The sequence below is a fragment of the Drosophila hydei genome, unplaced genomic scaffold (genome assembly GCF_003285905.1).
Source record: "Drosophila hydei strain 15085-1641.00,03,60 unplaced genomic scaffold, DhydRS2 tig00000060-arrow-pilon, whole genome shotgun sequence".
Classification (NCBI taxonomy): domain Eukaryota; kingdom Metazoa; phylum Arthropoda; class Insecta; order Diptera; family Drosophilidae; genus Drosophila; species Drosophila hydei.
The window spans coordinates 1,933,813-1,951,483 of record NW_022045656.1 but is presented as its reverse complement, the minus strand read 5'-3'; the positions used below and the strand labels follow the sequence as shown (position 1 = coordinate 1,951,483).

At 43.1% G+C, this 17,671-nt stretch overlaps 5 protein-coding genes across 5 annotated transcripts; 1 reads left to right on the top strand and 4 right to left on the bottom strand.

Annotated features, from left to right (window-relative positions):
* Window positions 1-19: 19 nt before the first annotated feature.
* Window positions 20-2,153, bottom strand: LOC111592159 (senecionine N-oxygenase). The gene is made up of 6 exons (XM_023304211.2): window positions 2,005-2,153; window positions 1,770-1,932; window positions 1,516-1,705; window positions 1,260-1,431; window positions 262-800; window positions 20-203 (listed from the first exon to the last, which is right to left on the bottom strand). Exons 1-6 carry the CDS (start codon window positions 2,051-2,053, stop codon window positions 33-35), a joined length of 1,284 nt encoding a protein of 427 aa, XP_023159979.2. The 5' UTR covers window positions 2,054-2,153; the 3' UTR covers window positions 20-32.
* A 1,789-nt stretch (window positions 2,154-3,942) lies between these two features.
* Window positions 3,943-5,449, bottom strand: LOC111592203 (electron transfer flavoprotein subunit alpha, mitochondrial). The gene is made up of 4 exons (XM_023304270.2): window positions 5,356-5,449; window positions 5,232-5,297; window positions 4,999-5,139; window positions 3,943-4,933 (listed from the first exon to the last, which is right to left on the bottom strand). Exons 2-4 carry the CDS (start codon window positions 5,271-5,273, stop codon window positions 4,124-4,126), a joined length of 993 nt encoding a protein of 330 aa, XP_023160038.1. The 5' UTR covers window positions 5,274-5,297; window positions 5,356-5,449; the 3' UTR covers window positions 3,943-4,123.
* Window positions 5,450-5,529: 80 nt separating this feature from the next.
* Window positions 5,530-9,232, top strand: LOC111592202 (RNA/RNP complex-1-interacting phosphatase homolog). Its single transcript, XM_023304269.2, has 7 exons — window positions 5,530-5,656; window positions 5,728-5,803; window positions 6,212-6,334; window positions 6,395-6,474; window positions 6,530-6,576; window positions 8,231-8,338; window positions 8,400-9,232. The coding sequence occupies exons 1-7, from the start codon at window positions 5,634-5,636 to the stop codon at window positions 9,125-9,127; spliced, it is 1,185 nt and encodes a 394-aa protein (XP_023160037.2). The 5' UTR covers window positions 5,530-5,633; the 3' UTR covers window positions 9,128-9,232.
* A 584-nt stretch (window positions 9,233-9,816) lies between these two features.
* On the bottom strand, window positions 9,817-13,316 carry LOC111592239 (endoplasmic reticulum metallopeptidase 1-like). Its single transcript, XM_023304323.2, has 10 exons — window positions 13,252-13,316; window positions 12,506-13,191; window positions 12,362-12,446; window positions 12,184-12,304; window positions 11,974-12,128; window positions 11,535-11,918; window positions 11,112-11,477; window positions 10,891-11,037; window positions 10,337-10,834; window positions 9,817-10,280 (listed from the first exon to the last, which is right to left on the bottom strand). The coding sequence occupies exons 1-10, from the start codon at window positions 13,270-13,272 to the stop codon at window positions 10,119-10,121; spliced, it is 2,625 nt and encodes an 874-aa protein (XP_023160091.2). The 5' UTR covers window positions 13,273-13,316; the 3' UTR covers window positions 9,817-10,118.
* A 655-nt stretch (window positions 13,317-13,971) lies between these two features.
* On the bottom strand, window positions 13,972-17,200 carry LOC111592160 (endoplasmic reticulum metallopeptidase 1-like). The gene is made up of 10 exons (XM_023304212.2): window positions 17,140-17,200; window positions 16,396-17,075; window positions 16,251-16,335; window positions 16,069-16,189; window positions 15,855-16,009; window positions 15,415-15,798; window positions 14,993-15,358; window positions 14,792-14,938; window positions 14,230-14,727; window positions 13,972-14,178 (listed from the first exon to the last, which is right to left on the bottom strand). The coding sequence occupies exons 1-10, from the start codon at window positions 17,158-17,160 to the stop codon at window positions 14,017-14,019; spliced, it is 2,619 nt and encodes an 872-aa protein (XP_023159980.2). The 5' UTR covers window positions 17,161-17,200; the 3' UTR covers window positions 13,972-14,016.
* Between the last annotated feature and the right edge of the window lie 471 nt (window positions 17,201-17,671).

Below are 17,671 nucleotides of genomic sequence, written 5' to 3'. Positions count from 1 at the left end.
AAACTACATTACAGACATACAATACATGTTCATCATATAGCGCGCTTGGTGAAATTCTCATCGTCTATAACCGTGTAACGATTATTGCGATACGTATCCAGTTCAAATATATATTTCTTTCCGCAATCCTTCATTAGCTTTAAAATAACAGGTTTTATATTCTCAATGCCCGTCATATTGGCTAGCTCATTGTAGTAATCGAACTGTTGGAGATATGAGAGGTGAATACATTTCATATAAGTCATGTTAAGTGATTCCCACCTGTCGTTCACCCATTTGATGTGCCTTTTTACGGTTGACAAAGCCGCACTCCCAGCGCTCGCCCTGCTCCTTCTCCAGGTCGGCGATCATCTGCTCCTTGGTGGGTAGCTGGCGTTGTCCAGTGTAGAACTTAAGTGTGAAGCGCACCTGCATATCGAATATGTGCGTGGGTATCACATTGAAAGGCAGTCCAATGAACGACATTGTCGGATGGTTAATGTTGACGCAGTGCTTCCACAGTGGCTGCACAAAGTTATCGATCACCTGCACGCCCACATCGGTGCTGAGGCACGGAAAACTGTATTGATAGCCGGTGCAATGGACCACGTAGTCGAAGCTCTCCTCACTGCCATCCTTAAATATGGCGCCATTTTTGGTAAACCGCTCAACGTCCGGCTTTTGCGTCACATTGCCCATAAAGGCGGTGTTGGGCGTGGTCGGGAGATGATGGCTCAAGTATACGTGCCTAGCCTCCTTGCGAATGTGATTTGTAATATCCATGCCACTAGGACCGGCACCAATAATCAGCACTCTCTGATCTGCAAAGGTGAAGTTCATTTGCATTAAGGATTTAAATCAATTTGTTTATCCCACTAAAGTTTCCTGTGAATTTATAAGCATTTGTCAAAGGAGAAGGAACATCATTCCCAAGATAAATATTTCGTGTTGTTATGCCCTTATCAAAATAGTTTAAGTAATCCCCATAATAATTATATTTTAGAATCTGCATCATAAATCAGTGGAAAAGCTTTGCTGGAGCGCTTCCCATTTATCAGTTAGTGAATTTCCATGGGGCTTTATAAAAACTATTCTATGATTAAAAAGCCATCAGCCAAACATGCTGAGTGCTTGATAAGCGCTCACTTTTTATATAGTATACGAATCCCAAAGACTAACTGTAACTAGGCTAAAAGTTGACGGGACTGACAATTCATGCTCGTATAGAAACTGGAACAATCTTATCTAAATTGCGTCTATATGGAGTATGTTCTGCTCACCCTTAAATTTCTCCGCCTTGCGATAGACATGACTGTGCATTTGCTGACCCTCGAACAGATCCATGCCCTCAATTTTGGGCATGTCCGGTTCCGTGTAGTGGCCATTGCAGACGTAAATGAAGTCGTAGTAGACCGGATCGCAAGTGTTGTTGTTGTGATCCCAAACATAGACCTTCAGATGTGTCAAAGAGACAATCAGCATTGTATAATATGTGCGAATGAGAGTGATGAAATGATTAATGTCGTCAGCACTCACCTCCCAATCGTTCAATCTGGGCCGCACCCTGATGACCTCGTGTTGCAGCTTGATGTGCGGTCGTAGGTTGAAATGATCGGCGTAGGAGCGCAGAAACTCCAATACCTGCTGCGATGTAATGAATGAGTCTTCAATCTCTGTGGGATACGGATAGTCCGGATAACCCATGACTTCCTTGGGCAAATTTGTGCTACAAATCAGTTGTGGACGATCGAAAATGATCTGATTGGCTTTCAAGTTTCTTGATAACCTACCGCAAGCCCTCGTACATGCTGCTGTGCACCTCTTCGTGCTCATCCTTTGGCAGCTCTTCCGAGAATATCCATGTGCCCCCGATCTCTGTGCCCCGCTCATACGCCACCGCCTCCAGACCCGCTTCCAGTGAGTTCTTCAAGGCGCTTAAGCCTGCGGTGCCAGCTAAATAAATCCACACAGATTCCACAATATATTCGAATGGCTTTAAATATAGTTTTCATAGCTTTCGTTTACCTCCAATAACGCACACGCGACGCAGCTCGTGCATAGGCGTCTTGTTCATTTTTATACGTTATATATTACTTATTTTTGTTGCTCTTCACTACAAATCGTTGCACGTATTTTCGAGAGCCTCGTCGATGCGTCTCTCCAGCTCGCTGAGTGATAAGTGACTACTACTACTAGCTCAAGCGGTCAGCGTTAACAACATGTGTTTCAACGTTCACAGTTCGGATCGAATGCTCTTTGTGTAGGTCTACCTAGCTGAGATATACAGTTTGACACGCACGTAGTATATGTGGGTTAAGTTGGATGCAATTAAATTAACTCTTAAAGTTCTAACCGTCACAACTGCCAGTGCTTAGGAAATGTCTTTAGTAGAAAGAAAACATATATTTAAATTTGAGCATATTTTCTATATAAAAAAGAATTTTAAAAGAGTTTAAAAGAATTAGTTCACACATATTTTTATTGATTTTTTTACTATATGCCTAAACAGGAAATATTGGAAGAAATCCATTTCATTGTAGGTTCCTCTTGATTTAAGGTATAGAGTTTGTATTATTTGTGAAGTTTTTGAGCAGCTTAATAGTTAATTTTTTAGTTAGCATTACCCCTAAAAATCTTACTTCTGTCTGCTTGATTTAATTATTAGTATCTATATTTCTTTAAACTTTTCTTATTTTTATTTATTATAGATATTTTTTTCATTTCAGATTTTCTATTTCTCACAATTTCATACAGCTCACAGAAATAGAGTATTAAACAGTCGAGTCGAACTGAATTTGATTTTCTGTAAGTCACATAACAGTGGCGTTAACAACGGCGGCTGCGTTTGCGTTGGCGTTGGCGTCGACGTCAGCGTCGGCGTGAATGAAAGTGCTGGCAGATGACAAAGTATGCAGTAGGCAATGTTGCGTTTCTATTTGTGTGCCCTTTGCCGTTCGATAAGCCGGCTAGGCTAGGCTCGGCTTCTGGCAAAGGCATTTTAATCTTTTCCTTTCACTCGTGATCGCAGTTTCACAATTTTTTCTTTTTGCAACATGATGTTCTCTATTTATAATGATTAAACAACAAATATAGGTATTTATATATGTATATGGAACAATATATATTTCACTCGCATACACAAAGACTGTGTCACTTCAGTTTATTAGCACACTTAAGTTGATTAAAAGACCAATCTATTACATCTGTTTACTATATGCATGTAAAGTTGAGAAAACTCAAAATAAAATTGAGCACTAATTAAACATCAGATATTTATTGACGGAAATCAAAACTTACTAACATAAGGTAAATACTTAGGCACAACAAAGGCTTAGATTATAATGGTAGTCTTATGTGTACAGTAGATAGTGGCTATTTTGACTTATATAAAGATCACAAGATAAGTCACAAAGATAAGTTTTATTTATTATATCATATTTTGACCACTATCTCTAATAAACACTATAAATAATTAAAGAAAAAACAATGATGAATAGATCTGCTTCAATTAACAATATTTTTTCCCCCTCAGCCTCAACCGCCTCAGTTAATGTGTCGCTGCAAATTTCTAGCAATTAGCACAAAATAATGCTTTAAAAAACAATTTTAACATTGATTTACCGCTTCACTGCTTTTCTTTGACTGTATCTGTTAATCCCAATTTAACAGTCCAGCATGATGTTAATTTAGAAAAGTGATAAAAATATATGAGCATTGCCCGATTGATTACATTACAGCTTAGCTAACAGTGAGCAATATTAATTCCTACTGCTGGCTCATTAACATAGCAACACATGAACATTTCTCCGGGTTATCACAACATGAGGATCTATATGCATAAGAAAACGAAGATTGTTTGTTTTTGGGTAGACACAAACAGTTGCACAATTCCGTAAAACGATAAGAGATTTTATTTCCTTACCGCATACGCAGCTACTAACCAAAATATAGTATATATATATATATAGTCAGACGTTCGGCTGAGTTTTTATTAGACAACAACAAAGGCAAAGGCAAACAATTATGACAACGCACAGCCGGTGAACAGCGGGCAGTTGATAAGAAACTAGTTTCAAATAAATGCAACACATCAAATAGTACATTTGATAGAATCAATTAGCTTTATAAACTATTAGGCACTTTTCTACAATTTGCCAGTTAGCTCGGGCACAGCCTTGAACAGATCCGCTACGAGACCAATGTCGGCCACCTGGAAAATAGGAGCCTCGGGATCTTTGTTGATCGCTACAATCGTCTTCGAATCCTTCATGCCAGCCAAATGTTGAATGGCACCAGAGATGCCCACAGCGACGTATAACTCAGGGGCCACAATTTTGCCAGTCTGTCCAATCTGCAGATCGTTGGGCACATAGCCAGCATCGACAGCGGCACGAGAGGCGCCAACAGCAGCGCCAAACTTGTCAGCCAGATCGTAAAGCAGTTTGAAGTTGTCACCAGACTTGAGTCCACGGCCTCCAGAGATGATGACCTTGGCGCCCGTTAGTTCAGGGCGATCTGACTTGGTCAGTTCCTGCGAAACGAATTCGGACAGACTGCTGGCATAGTCGCCAGCTGGTGCCTGTTCCACAGCACCGTTTCCTCCGCTAGTGGCAGCTGGAGGGAAATTCGTGCCACGCACTGTGATAACCTTCACTGCATCCTTTGACTTAAGCGTGAGTATGGCATTGCCCGCATAGATGGTGCGCACAAAAGTATCCTCCGACTTGACATCGATAATCTCAGAAATAGGCGACACGTCCAACTTGGCGGCAATACGTGGCAGCACATTCTTGCCAAAGGCTGAGGCGCCGGCCAAAATGTGCGTAAACTTAAATTGTGATTGAGCAGCCAGGACTAAGGGAGTCAGGGATTCTGGAGTGAAGCCCTTGAATGCGGCATTCTCAGCAACCAAAACTTTAGTAACGCCCTCGACCTTGGCCACAGCTTCAGAGGCCTGAAATCAATTTCAAAATCAGACGATTATGCAAACCATTAACAACAACAATCCCAACAGCTTACGGGTCCACATTTTGTGCCTGCTACCAGAACTGTGACGTCACCACCGATCTTCTTGGCCGCCGTGATGGTGTTCAGCGTGAGTGGGTTTAGTGTCTCATTGTTGTGCTCCGCCACGACCAAGGTGCTCTTGCAACGCTGCAACTTTATATGTCCAATTGATTATTTAATGAGTAATAAAATTAATAAGTGATCGTGCGCCATTTTTTTTTTGCTGTTTCTCATTTAATACTTACGAAGCTGCCGCGTACGATATTGCGGGTGTTGTTAGCAAACATGTTGGTTTTTTATACAAAATTAAACTGTGAAAAATATATAGTTTAATTATAAACAATTAATGTTAATTGACTTGAAATGTACCTGCCACAGTATTAGACGCAGAAAGTCCAAAAGTCGCATTGCCATCTGTTTGCGTGTGGCATTATTTAGTATATTTTGCTGCTGTTAACTGTTAACAGTGTTGGCGGCACAAAAGTTGTTCGCAGTGGCAACGCCAAAACATCTGCTTGGAATATAGATGTAATGCGTATACAAATCTATTTTGTATATAACACGCGGTAAAATTTTTAGTAAACTTGTATTTCTTTTCGGAACCCATTATATTAGACATTATATATTAGACAGTAGTGATTGCAAAAATGGTTAAAGCAATACCAGATCGGTATGTGTTTATGATTTGAGTGTAATTCTTGTGTACATTTTAATAATGGCATTGTTTTGGTTTTTTTGCAGCTGGCTTAATTATCGTCCCATTGGCGAACGAATTGCTGGGACGCGTTTCATTGCATTCAAAGTGCCGTTGCGTAAGGTGAGTGTAGCTGACCTCATAAACCGGTTAACAGTTGCGGTCGCTGCAGTTTGATTGATGTTGAAATGCGGACCACCGGCTCAGAAGGGCCTGCTCTATAAATAAATAACAGAAGGGAACTGCATTTTGTGTGCAGTGCAATTATGCATAAAAGTGGCAACTGCTACAAGCTGTTCCACACAGCAGCAGCAGCGCAAGGAACAGCAATAGCAGCGGCAGCTGGACCCCACGCAAGCAGCATGAATATTAAATTAAATTGTTTTTTCCTTAATTAAATAACACCGTACAAGCGCTGATCCTTGCTCCTTGCTCTTCCTTATTAATTGTACTGCCGACGGGCAGCGCATAAATTGAGCAATTTCTGCATGTTTTGTATGTCTCATATTTGCTCTGTCGTATTTTCCGCAGAATATTAATGAGAGTGTCGACGACGAGCAACTGCGTCTGGCGCCACATTCGCTGCTGGAGTCGGTGCCAAATTTAGGTTTGATTGTTGACTTGACCAATACAAATCGCTACTACAATCCAAAGGCAAGTATATATATTGTCTACTACAACATCCTCAGCTCATATAGAGCATCACTCTTGCAGACCTTCATGGATCTAAATGTGGCGCATCAGAAACTCATGATACCTGGCCATCATACGCCTACCAAGGAGCTATCACAAAGGTATGACAGCTCAACAAGTAGTCTAATTAGTTTTTCTAATTGATTCTTTCTTTAGATTTTGCGAGTATGTCACAAACTTTCTGGATGCAAATCCGGATAATGGTAAGTATCCAAATTGTTCACCCACCAACAGGTCGCCGCCATTTAGGCCGTGGGAACGCTTTCCCCCAGCATCTCAGCTATGCAGATACATATCTGTCACATAATTAGAGCTTGAAATATGCAAAGAAATTATATCAAAAGCCAGTTGCCGTCCATGTGTACCATGCAAATACCTTGTGGCGGCAGATGCCTATCAGCTGGCAAGCGCACAATAAACATTCCCTGTATGTGAGTGACAAAAAAGAATTGGATGTATAGCTGGCGGATACAAGTGGGTTGGACGCGCCCACTACAACTGTTAGAGTTAGTTCCCAGACTCAGCTGTAAGCTCAAAGTGCCAGGCAAACAATTCACTTAAGCCAAGAGAACGTTAGGCATGAAAGTTGCGGGTCGCAGCGACGATTGGGAGTATATCATAGCAAACAGGTCATACCTCCTTTGCCACTGCGAATACTTAGAGTTGCCAGCCAGCGTAAATATAGGAAGTTTGCTTTATGTTAACAGATTACATATGCTGCTAGTTAGCACTAAAATAAATTCCCTATAATAAATATCCCACTGGCCGCGCTGCATGTGAAAACTGGCAATCGAAAATAAAATGCGCTCAGGAATAATAGCTTACATGTAGCTAAATTCGAGGTGGTCGGAACTTGTTAATGGACCTGTTAAAGAAACCGTGGTCATTTTGCGGACAGTGGGACAAAGCACTGCGAATATATTTAGTTGTTACTTAGTACCCAGTATATTTATAAGACAAATACTGGTTGTTAGGTTAAACAAATTGATAAAAATATTTAAATGCCAATTTAGTTATGCTTGAATTTGAAATTATTGAGTACCAAATATTCTTATAAATATTGAATAATAGTTTTTAGTCAAAGAGTGTAGACAGTCAAAGATCCCATATAGTTATCGTTAAACTTTAACGGTAACTTTATTATGACTAACTCAGCCAGAATTGTTTGTGACTGCCACAACATGAAAGAGTGCAGATATATAGAACGCCTTGGCCAGGGCAAACACAAGTTCCATTGTGCCCCACATTGCGACAAGGATATTGTTTGTAGCGCTCTTGTTGTAAACGCAGCCAAATACATGACGTACAACTGGCAGTGGCTGTAGTTGCCGGCTGTAGTTGGAGGCAGAGCAGCACCCGCATAGCGCACCACCGCAAAACGACTTTTTTGATGCCCCTGCCCTGCCCCTGCACCGACCACCGACCTGACATGTTTCTCTTTTTTGCTCGTATTAAATTTATTGCCAATGTTGTGCATATTGGCAAAGCGCGCTGTGTTTTCTAGATTTAGCTCAGGTCGCCGATGCAGTCACATGCATCTGCTTTTATGCCAATTGCGCAAGGCAGACGTTGTCAGAGCTTTGGTTCGAGTTAGAGTTCCAGTTGCAGTTGCTGTGGCAGAAAGCCGGTTTGTCATGCTTAAGCGTGGGCGATGCGAGGCGCATTCCTGTGGCTGTCTCTGAAATGAAATCTGTAGCAATTTGCGGCAGGTAAATGCTTTCTCTACGACGAAAAGCTACCAATCCCTTCTTGGCATGAATCTCACATGTTGTACATATGAATTGCTTGTCATTGTTATTATTGTCATAAAACCATTTACGTAACTACAAAAACGGAACTCTCAAATCCATTTTACAGACAAACTTATTGGCGTGCATTGCACACACGGCGTAAATCGTACCGGTTACCTGATCTGCTATTTTATGATCACAAAGATGAACATGTCGCCTAAGCTGGCTATACAGAGTGCGTAAGCTACAAGCCGAGCCGAACATGATCTATAATAATCCATTTCGATTCGTCGCAGCTTTTGCCGATGCGCGTGGCCACAAAATTGAGCGTGAGAACTACACCGCGTCCTTGGAGCACTTGAAGTCCGGACAAGATCGACACAAACTGCTTAGCGAAGGCAGCCACAGTCCCAGCCATAACGAGGGCAAACGCAGGCAGGAAGATCTCCGAGAGGATAGATCTATCAACTGGCGAAGTCGTCAACAGGAACAGGATAGTTGGCAGCAGCAGCAGCAACAGCAGCAGCTGCAGCCGCCTAGCCAGCAATGGCGAAATACCAACGCATATCACAACCAAGATGATGGCTCGCAGTGTAGGCTTTTGCAAAGGGAGATGCCGCGGTGGCGTCAGGCTGCTCACAGCGAGGATACCCCCTCTAAAAACAGGTGCTATGATGACTATCAGTCGGATAACAAACGTTATCAGCACCAAAGCAATTGGCGGCCAAACCAAGGTGCTAGCCAACGTCCCAGAGAGGATCCAAGTTACGCCTACAATAACAGCAGCAGCAGCAGAAGCAGCAACAGCAACTATATCAATTATCGCAGGAACAACTACAGCAGTAGAAGTGAGAACAATGGCTACCGTAATAGAGGCAATATATACAGCAGGGACCACAACAATCACAGCAACCACAGCAACCGCAACAACAACTACAACAACAATCATACCAATCAAGCAAACTATACGCGGCAGAATAGTCGAGGCTATTCGAATCGCTTTCGATGTTTGGAAACCGAATAATGGATTGCCTGCTACTTGGCCCTCTTAACTTCCATATAATTAGTGCACTTTGATTTTCTACTTGTTGAAAAAGTTTCGTTTCGCAATAAATTCCAGTCGTCTGTTGTCCAATTTGTTTGTAAATTATTGTCCATTAGGCAGCGGCCAGCAGGAACAATTAAAATTCATTTTCAACATGGCCAAAAGCCGCGGGTGCCGGCGGTTCAATCTGTAAGCAGTTAACAAGCAGCAGATCGTGTGAAGATACACTCCAAATTTGCATACGCTCTTATGACGACCAACCGGGCTGAGTCGCCAGGAGAGACCTGGCTGGGAAGATAAGCATAAAGCGAAGAGTGGCGTGAAATTCCTGGAAGTTAGTGCGTCGCCGGCGGCAAGCGGCTCCTGTGTCAAACAAATGTCAAAAGCTATGTGAGCTGCGTGAGTTGCAACACATACACATATGTGAGGCGCTGTGTCCTTGTCATTGCAGGTTGCACAGTGGGCGACATAGTTGATTTGTGTGCGCAAAATTTGATTAATCTTTTTACAGCTGACAAGCAGCTAACATGTGGTCAAGCTGCCACTGACAAGCCGGTCTAGTTTACTAGCTGGTTTAACTGAATGTTAAATATCTTACTTTCAGACTAAATATGTAGCTTGGTAATTAGTTTTATTGCCTGATGAGCTGATCTAGTTTACCAGCTGGTTAATTTGCATGTTAAGTAATGGGAAACTTTTACCTCAGGCGCCTTCTCAACTTGTGGCTAATTTAACTGCATTAACTGCATGGCAAATTTATCTTCTAGCCAACTAAACATATTCGGATTTGTTATCTATTATTGTGTACTTTGCAGCCCGCTTTATCCACTGAATTTAAAACACAAAAAAGGCTGACCAAGCGCCTCTTCTCTGCTCGCAGTGATGTGCTATAGAATTGAGCTGCCCTCAGGCGTAGCTGTCTATATATATTAGATATAGCTAATAGCCCACACTTGCTTCACTTGCAGTACTAAAATATGTATCTGTCATATGATGAGGGCCAATCGACTAGTACTGCATACGCCGGAAATGAAGCTGCGAACTCCTCGCTAAGCGCATCTCGCTTAGTTTCCACATAATGACCCGATACGCCCAACTGGAAGAGTGGCACCTCAAAGTCCCCATTGGCTTTCTGTGGACGGATATTGCCATCATATACATTTATATAATTCAGTGACTAGAGCTTACCGAAATATCCAGGCTGAAGTTCAGCGGTGAGCGATCCGTGCCATAGGTGAAGTAGATGTGATAGGAGAGCGGATAGGCTGGCGGATTCTCTAGGTAACTGCGATCGAAGGACCAGTTGCTCAGCGTTACGAAGTCATCTTCGTAGGTCTGAATGAACAGACTCATGTGATCAGGGCCCTCTAACTGGAACTCGAATCGTGCAGTTGTGTTGCTTTCCAGAATTGTTTTACTTAGCAGGGTCAAGTTTGCCTTAGCCAGTAGCTCAATCGGCCGTTCACGTGGCAGCCACATGCTCTCTAGACGATTGCCGACCCAACGCTCATCATATAGAGGCACGCCGCACATCATGTGCTTTTCGCAGTCGGATCTTATGCTTTTCGCATTTGTCATGCGAATTTTCATGGGCTCCGCTGCCCGTCGGTCCTGGAAGCTAAATAAATAGCCAGACTCATCTTTGCTGACGGTGCCATCGTACTCGTAGAACACTTTGCGCACATGCTGGAAGCCAATAAATATTAGTTGAAAGAATATTCATTAAAGGATCTTTCAAATACCTGATAGGATACACGTTCGCTACTCGCTCTAGGACGATAGGGAAACCCGATTTGAGTGCTGCTTGCGAGGATGACTGTGATCACAGTGACTGTTAGTAGGCTGACGATTATCAAATAGGGACGACGGAACATGTTGATCAGCGGTATCTAAGCAGGTAAAGGGTATACCGTTTGCTTTCAATATGAATATATGGAATGCTGAAAAGAGTGTGTTTACTTACCAGAAAGCCACAAGCGAAAATAGTGCCCAAAGCAGTCACTACAGCAATAACAAGATCCGGATTCAGAGCGCTGCCTAAACGCCCGGTCATTGGTATCAACACCACAAGCACGAGATAGATGCGATAGGTGCAATACAAGAATGGTGCCACCTGGCTGACCATTACCAGACCCGTCCAACTGTAGGCGCGATCGTGAAGCGTGGTCAATAGGTTAAGCGCCAAGGATGCGGCATAGAAGCAATTCAAAATTGTGATAATGTAGGCGGAGCGTAGACCATAGGCGGTTACTGCTATGCCCAGAAGGCAGAGCAGAATGGCCCAAATATGCAGAGTCAATTGTAGGCGGTAGCTGAATTGTAATTTACTCTGGAAAAGCTAATATTTGAGTGGGTTCCTAATTAAAGCCTTCATTTGAATACTCACATTCCGCCTTGACTGATAGTAAATTGTGATTGGAAGACTCAGTCCGATAAGTGTTGGACACACATAAAGACCGATAAGCAGGGACAGACAGCTGAAGTATGTCAAAGACAACCCGAAACTATCGAAGACATGCGCGACCAGAATAGACAGGCCCAGGCCTAGTACCAGGGCTAAGAGCTGAACCATCAGCTGGACTAGCAGTTGCACCAACACTTGATTCAAGGGGAGGGCAGAAGTGGAAGACATGCGCCATACGGACACGAAAACCAGAACAAGACCAACTACGGCAGCGCAAAAGTTTAATATTATGCCAGTGTCCTCAGAGTAGCTGATGAAAAATAAACCCAGAAAATCAAAGAAAACTGCGTGTCCTTTTTCATGGGCCTATTATGGGGAAGAGGATGATAAACGTGTTGTTCATGTCAAGTTGAAGCTTTACCTGAGTATCATGCAACTCAGTTGCATTCGCCAAGGCTCGAACTAGACTCAAAACATTATCGCCCGTGCTCTGAATAGAGCTTCGTGGAATTACATCAATGCGATCGTACTTAGTGTGATATATATAGCCGTTGATAACCTGGGCTATATCCAAGCCTGTGCACCAAACAAATTTGTTAAACTGGCTTTAAAGCGGGCAACTAATTCATACCTGGAATTTTTCCGTGTTCCACGAAGGCGGTGAAGTCTGTATCCGATGGTATCACACCCGACTGAAATATTTCCTCGCCCAAGGATGTGGCAAATGGATGCTTGGCGTGTTTCTTGTAGTACTTAAATACCAAAAAGATTTTATTAACTAATCTCGAGTGTAGTGCTTACAATCTTACATCGACGAGCCAGGGATGAAAAGGACCACTTTGAAATAGAATGTCACGCCCTCCACTGCCAGCGGCATCCAAGTTGACCACAGCCCTAAAAGGCACTGCATAAATAGACGTTTCCTTCATAATTGAAACACTTTTGAATCATACTTGCAATTGGGTGCCCATTTGTGCTGGGTAATGAAACCATGTGAGGCCTGGAATGCCGTTTCCTCAGCTCCATTAAACAGGAAGATGATAGGATGTTCGAAGGTTTGGGGTGTGGTGGCCATCACACGTAGCACCTCCAACATGGTGGCCACCATGAAACCATCGTCGCCCGCTCCCGGGGATTTCGCCACTGTATCGTAGTGGCTGTTCACCAGGAGGTACGACTCACTTGTTGACCCCTTGGGGCTCAGTTTGACCACAACATTCTGAACACCTTGATACATATTGAGCATATGGGTATATCTGAGTGCGCCCGAAGCAGTCTGAATGTCGATTTCCATGGTGAAATAGTCGTGTAGTAGAAGTTTTTTGATCTCTGCTAGCTCATTGATGAGGAAAATCACAGCCTCCACTTCATTGGCCTTGCTGCCTACCGTCCTGGGTCCTATGTTGATCAGATTGTTCAGAGTGTTATAAGCACGATCTCCAATGAACTCTCCTGTATTATCATCCTCGATGGTCAGTGCGGTGGGGGTGCGATAGAAGAGTGGCAAAACCACTGCGAAAAACATCAGCGCCCAGAAGAGCAGAAAGCCAGTGCCGAAGTACCAGGCGGGCTTTACATCCTTATTGACATCCTTTTTCCTTATTTTTTTGGAAACATCAACTCCATCCTCTTCCGAAATCTACGAATTTGTTATATAAAGTTAGCAAAAACAGAACATCTGGCTTACTGACTCACTTACCAGGTTAATCTCATCGCTCATTTTCGTAAGCAGTTTTTTCCGTTGTGAATCTATTGCTTTCCGTTGTTTAACTAATATCTCGCAACCAAATCGAACCATCTTATATAGGCGATGAAAGAAAGTCATAAAAGAATGGAAATTCAAGTCTATATTTTTCAAAATATATAATTTTATAGCGCCAATGTTTCAGTATATGTTTGATAACAAGAAACGCGTGGGTAGTTTTGTATTTATCTAAAGACGTGAAGAGCAAATCATTCAAAGCATCTCCATAAAATTGACTAGAGCACTTCAAATGTATTTTTCACTGTCAGCTTTTATTACGGAACTTCTGTTTTCTATGCATGCCCAAAAAAATACGCAGTTGGCTCCAAAATGCTCGGATTTTATTGAACTGCCCTCGCCAAATAAATTTACAACCGTCATTGAAGGAAGCACGCTTAGAATGGTTGTACGCACGACATCAGATCATGCTGATAAGCCATAATCTCCTGCCATAAAGTATAGTCCATAATCTGATTTAAGCTGAACACCCGATTTCGATTCGCTCATATCTGTCTGTTGCAGCACAATCAGTCATCATCTGACGGCTGCAGGTAACCCCAGCCCCAGTTTAGTGAGCTAATCTCTTTGTCATCATGACGAATCTCCTATCGCAGCAATTACTCTCTCAGCTCTGTACCGTGTCTACATATACACCAACTATATATCGAATTTGTTACTTCAGCCAATTCCTAGGGTAAAGATTGTTTTATTATGATCGCTTTAGAATATATATCGTGCATATAGGGAGGGCCAGTCGACTACTACAGCATACGAAGGGAATGTTGAGGCAAATTTGATGCTCTGCTCGTCTCCTTCTTCTCCAAGATCATGTGCCGAGACGCCCAGTTGGAACAGAGGCACATTAAAGTTTCCATTTGGTTTCTGAAGTTGGGCAATATTAGAAAATAAAGTATTCAATTATAGAGCACGTACCGTAATATCCAGCGAAAACTCTAGTGGGGCACTTCTACCATAGGTAATGTATATGTGATAGGCAAGTGGAGGAGCTGGCTTTTGTTCTAGGTAACTCTTGGAGAATGACCAGTCGCTCACAGTGACGTAGTCGTCTTCGTAGGTTTGTATGAACAAACTTAAGTAGGGCGGTCCAGTTAGTGTGAAGTTGAAGCGTATCGTTGTCTTGTTAGCCAATACTGTTTTGCTTAGCAGCTCCAGAGTGGTTCTTGTTGGGGGCACGACGGGCTCCTCACGGGGCAACCAGATTCCTTGCAGTCGGTTTTGAACCCAACGTTCATCAAACAGGGGCGCCGCACACATCATGTGATCATCGCAATTGGCTTTCTGGCTTATCGCACCAGTAAAATTTACGCCGGGAAATGCTTTCGTTTCACGTCTATCCTGGAAGTTGAATAAATACCCGGATTCGTCGTTGATAACCGAGCCGTCGTAGTCGTAGAAGACTCGGCGGACATGCTATATTAAAAATACAATATATTCAAGATTGGTAACTCAGATCAAAGAATATGCCAAGAAGTACCTGATAAAGAGCTCGCGCACTATTCGTCCTTGCGCGATAAGGGAAACCCATCTGGGTGCCACAGGCTAGGAAAATCGTAATGCCTGTGATTAGAAACAGGGTAAGCAATGCCGAACCGGATCGTCGGAACATGTTGGTCAAGGGCAACTGAAGAGACATGTTATAAGCTTTTAAGGAGTCAGTAATTGCTAACAAACTCACCAGAAATCCAAACGACAAAATCGTGCCCAAAGCTGCCAAAGCAGCAATAGTCGAATCCGGATTGGAGGCGCTGCCGGAACGACCATTCATTGGTGTCAGCACCACGATGAATATGTAGAAGAGGTAACTGATGTACAGGAAGGGAATCACCTGACCAATAATGACCAGTCCACTCCAGCTGTAACCTCGATCGTGAGACGTAGTCAGCAGACTCAACGCCAAGGACACGGCATAAAAGATAATCGGGACTGTGACAATATAGATGGAGCGCAGGCCGTTGGCTGTGGCAACTACATCCAGGAGACACAGTACCACGGCCCAGCTATGCAGAGCCAGTTGAAGGTGGTAGGTAAACGGTAATTTATTCTAGAGCAGATAACGGTGAATGGACTGCTCAATCAAAATGTAATTTAAGTACTCACATTCTCCTGTGACTGACAGTAAATTGTGATGGGAAGGCAGAGTCCAATAAGGGCTGGGCACACGTACAAGCCAATCAACAGTGATGGAGAGCTGAAGTAGGTAAGCGACAATCCAAAGCTGTCGAGGATATATGCCACCAATAAGGGCAGTGCCAAGGCCAATACAAAGGCTATAATCTGAAGAACCAGTAGAATGATAAAGCGCTGAGAAACCTGGCTGAAGGGCAGCCTGGACACAGCGGACATGCGCCACACACTTATGAAAACCAAAAGCAGTGTAACTCCTGCTGCGCTGTAGTTCAAAATGTTGCCAGTTTCCTCCGAGTAGGTGATGAAAGTGAGGCCCAAGAGGTCATAGTAGACAGAGTTGCCCCCTTTATGTGCCTGTGTTGGAGCATTAAGTAAGCCTTTTCAAAATATTTAATTTTTCAGTAGCCAACCTCTATATCGTGCAATTCAGTTGCATTAGCCAAGGCGCGCACCAGACCCAAGATATTATCGCCGGTGTTCTGAATTGCGCCTCGCGGAACCACATCAATGCGATCGTACTTCGTGTGATATATAAAGCCATTGACAACTTGGCCAAGATCAAAACCTGCGCGGTAATAATGTCTGTAGAGCATCATTAGATTAACCAACTTTGCCTAGTTTTACCTGGAATTTTTCCATATTGCGTAATTATGCGATAGTCCGTATCGGAGGGTATAAGTCCCATTTGAAAGAATTCCTCAGCCATGGTTGTGGCGAAAGGATGCTTCGCACTCTTCTTGTAGTACTACGAATTCAGACCTCGTTAAAATTGTCAATTTGGAACTGTTTTCTTTTGGATATCTTACATTGGCTAACCAGGCATGCGAAGGACCAGTTTGGAACAAGATCTCGCGTCCGCCACTTCCAGCACAATCCAAATTGACAACAGCTCTGCAAACGCAATTCTCAAATAGAAGTTCCCTTCATAATTGAAACAGTACCAAAGCATACTTGCAGTTCGGAGCCCATTTGTGCTGGGTAATGAAACCATGGGAGGCTTGCATGCCCATTTCCTCGTCTCCATTGAACAGGAAGACGACTGGATGTTCGAAGGTTTGGGGTGTGGTGGCCATCACACGTAGCACCTCCAGCATGGTGGCCACCATGAAACCATCGTCGCCCGCTCCCGGGGACTTCGTCACTGTATCGTAGTGGCTGTTCACCAGGAGGTACGACTCACTTGTTGACCCCTTGGGGCTCAGTTTGACCACAACATTCTGAACTCCTTGGTACATCTCTAGTAGGGAGTAATAGATGTGTGTACCGTACGTTGTGTGTACGTCCACTTCTAGGGTAAAGTAATCATCAAGTAAATCCTTTCTAATGTTAGATACTTCGTTTAGCAGAAAATCTACTGCGTCGATTTCGTTGGCATTGCTGCCGGCCACCCTGGTTCCAATGTTGACCAGATTGTTGAGGACGTCATAAGCGCGATCCCCAATGAACTCTCCTGTATTATCATCCTCGATGGTCAGCGATGTGGGTAGGCGATAAAACAAAGGTATGACCACTGCGAAAAATAATAGGGCCCAGAACAGAAGGAACCCGGTTCCGATGTACCACGGCAGATTTACATAAGTATTCTGTTTGACCATTATCCTCGCTGATTCTTCGCCATCCTCCCCCAATATCTACGAATTACGTCCACGGATTTAGTGAAAATTCATAATACATATTATATTTGTGTGTCTTTACAAGTTTATCCTTATCGCTCATGTTTGATCGGTTGACTTTTCTGCAGAAGTATGTTCCACGGGCTACCAAGTGAAATTAAATGGATCGGAGGAATCGCTTGAACATTTTATAGTAGTCTGGAACGGTGTCATAAAGTCGGTGCTCCAATAAATAACCAATTTAAAATACATTAATTTATTAGCCCCGTTTATGTACGTATTGCGTTCTGCTATCTGAAGCCACATTGCTAATCGTTATCTTGTGCTAAGTTCGGTGACTATCCAAATTTTATTACTTTATACTTGTTCGCAAAGTCAGCAGAGTATATTGGTTTTGTGCAGTGTCCGTCATGCTGTCTATACTATCCGTCTCTCTAGTTGATGGAACGCAAATCCCTTCTCAGCTATCGTTGGTAGCCTCGGCTTATAAAGTACTCAGATTTTCCTAGGTAATATCTGATATATCAGAAGGACTCTCATTAAGGGCGCTATATACTAGATAACTGGAATGCATACATGTATTGACCAAAGACCCAAAATGGATTCGAGCGTGG

Bases quoted from the DNA above. Each gene is read 5' to 3' on its own strand.
- LOC111592159 (XM_023304211.2), bottom strand. From the start codon at position 2,053: ATGAACAAGACGCCTATGCACGAGCTGCGTCGCGTGTGCGTTATTGGA. The intron at 1,432-1,515 runs GTGAGTGCTGAC...ACACATCTGAAG, and splicing joins CCAGATTGAACGATTGGGAG to GTCTATGTTTGGGATCACAA. The intron at 204-261 runs GTGGGAATCACT...TATCTCCAACAG, and splicing joins ATCAAATGGGTGAACGACAG to TTCGATTACTACAATGAGCT.
- LOC111592203 (XM_023304270.2), bottom strand. From the start codon at position 5,273: ATGTTTGCTAACAACACCCGCAATATCGTACGCGGCAGCTTC. The intron at 5,140-5,231 runs GTAAGTATTAAA...GGACATATAAAG, and splicing joins ATATCGTACGCGGCAGCTTC to TTGCAGCGTTGCAAGAGCAC. The intron at 4,934-4,998 runs GTAAGCTGTTGG...AATTGATTTCAG, and splicing joins CAGGCACAAAATGTGGACCC to GCCTCTGAAGCTGTGGCCAA.
- LOC111592202 (XM_023304269.2), top strand. From the start codon at position 5,634: ATGGTTAAAGCAATACCAGATCG. The intron at 5,657-5,727 runs GTATGTGTTTAT...GTTTTTTTGCAG, and splicing joins GTTAAAGCAATACCAGATCG to CTGGCTTAATTATCGTCCCA. The intron at 5,804-6,211 runs GTGAGTGTAGCT...TATTTTCCGCAG, and splicing joins TCAAAGTGCCGTTGCGTAAG to AATATTAATGAGAGTGTCGA.
- LOC111592239 (XM_023304323.2), bottom strand. From the start codon at position 13,272: ATGAGCGATGAGATTAACCTG. The intron at 12,129-12,183 runs GTATGAATTAGT...TTTGGTGCACAG, and splicing joins GGAACACGGAAAAATTCCAG to GCTTGGATATAGCCCAGGTT. The intron at 10,835-10,890 runs GTATTTGAAAGA...ATTGGCTTCCAG, and splicing joins GCGAACGTGTATCCTATCAG to CATGTGCGCAAAGTGTTCTA.
- LOC111592160 (XM_023304212.2), bottom strand. From the start codon at position 17,160: ATGAGCGATAAGGATAAACTT. The intron at 16,336-16,395 runs GTATGCTTTGGT...TTGCGTTTGCAG, and splicing joins AAATGGGCTCCGAACTGCAA to AGCTGTTGTCAATTTGGATT. The intron at 14,939-14,992 runs GTGAGTTTGTTA...ATGTCTCTTCAG, and splicing joins TTTTGTCGTTTGGATTTCTG to TTGCCCTTGACCAACATGTT.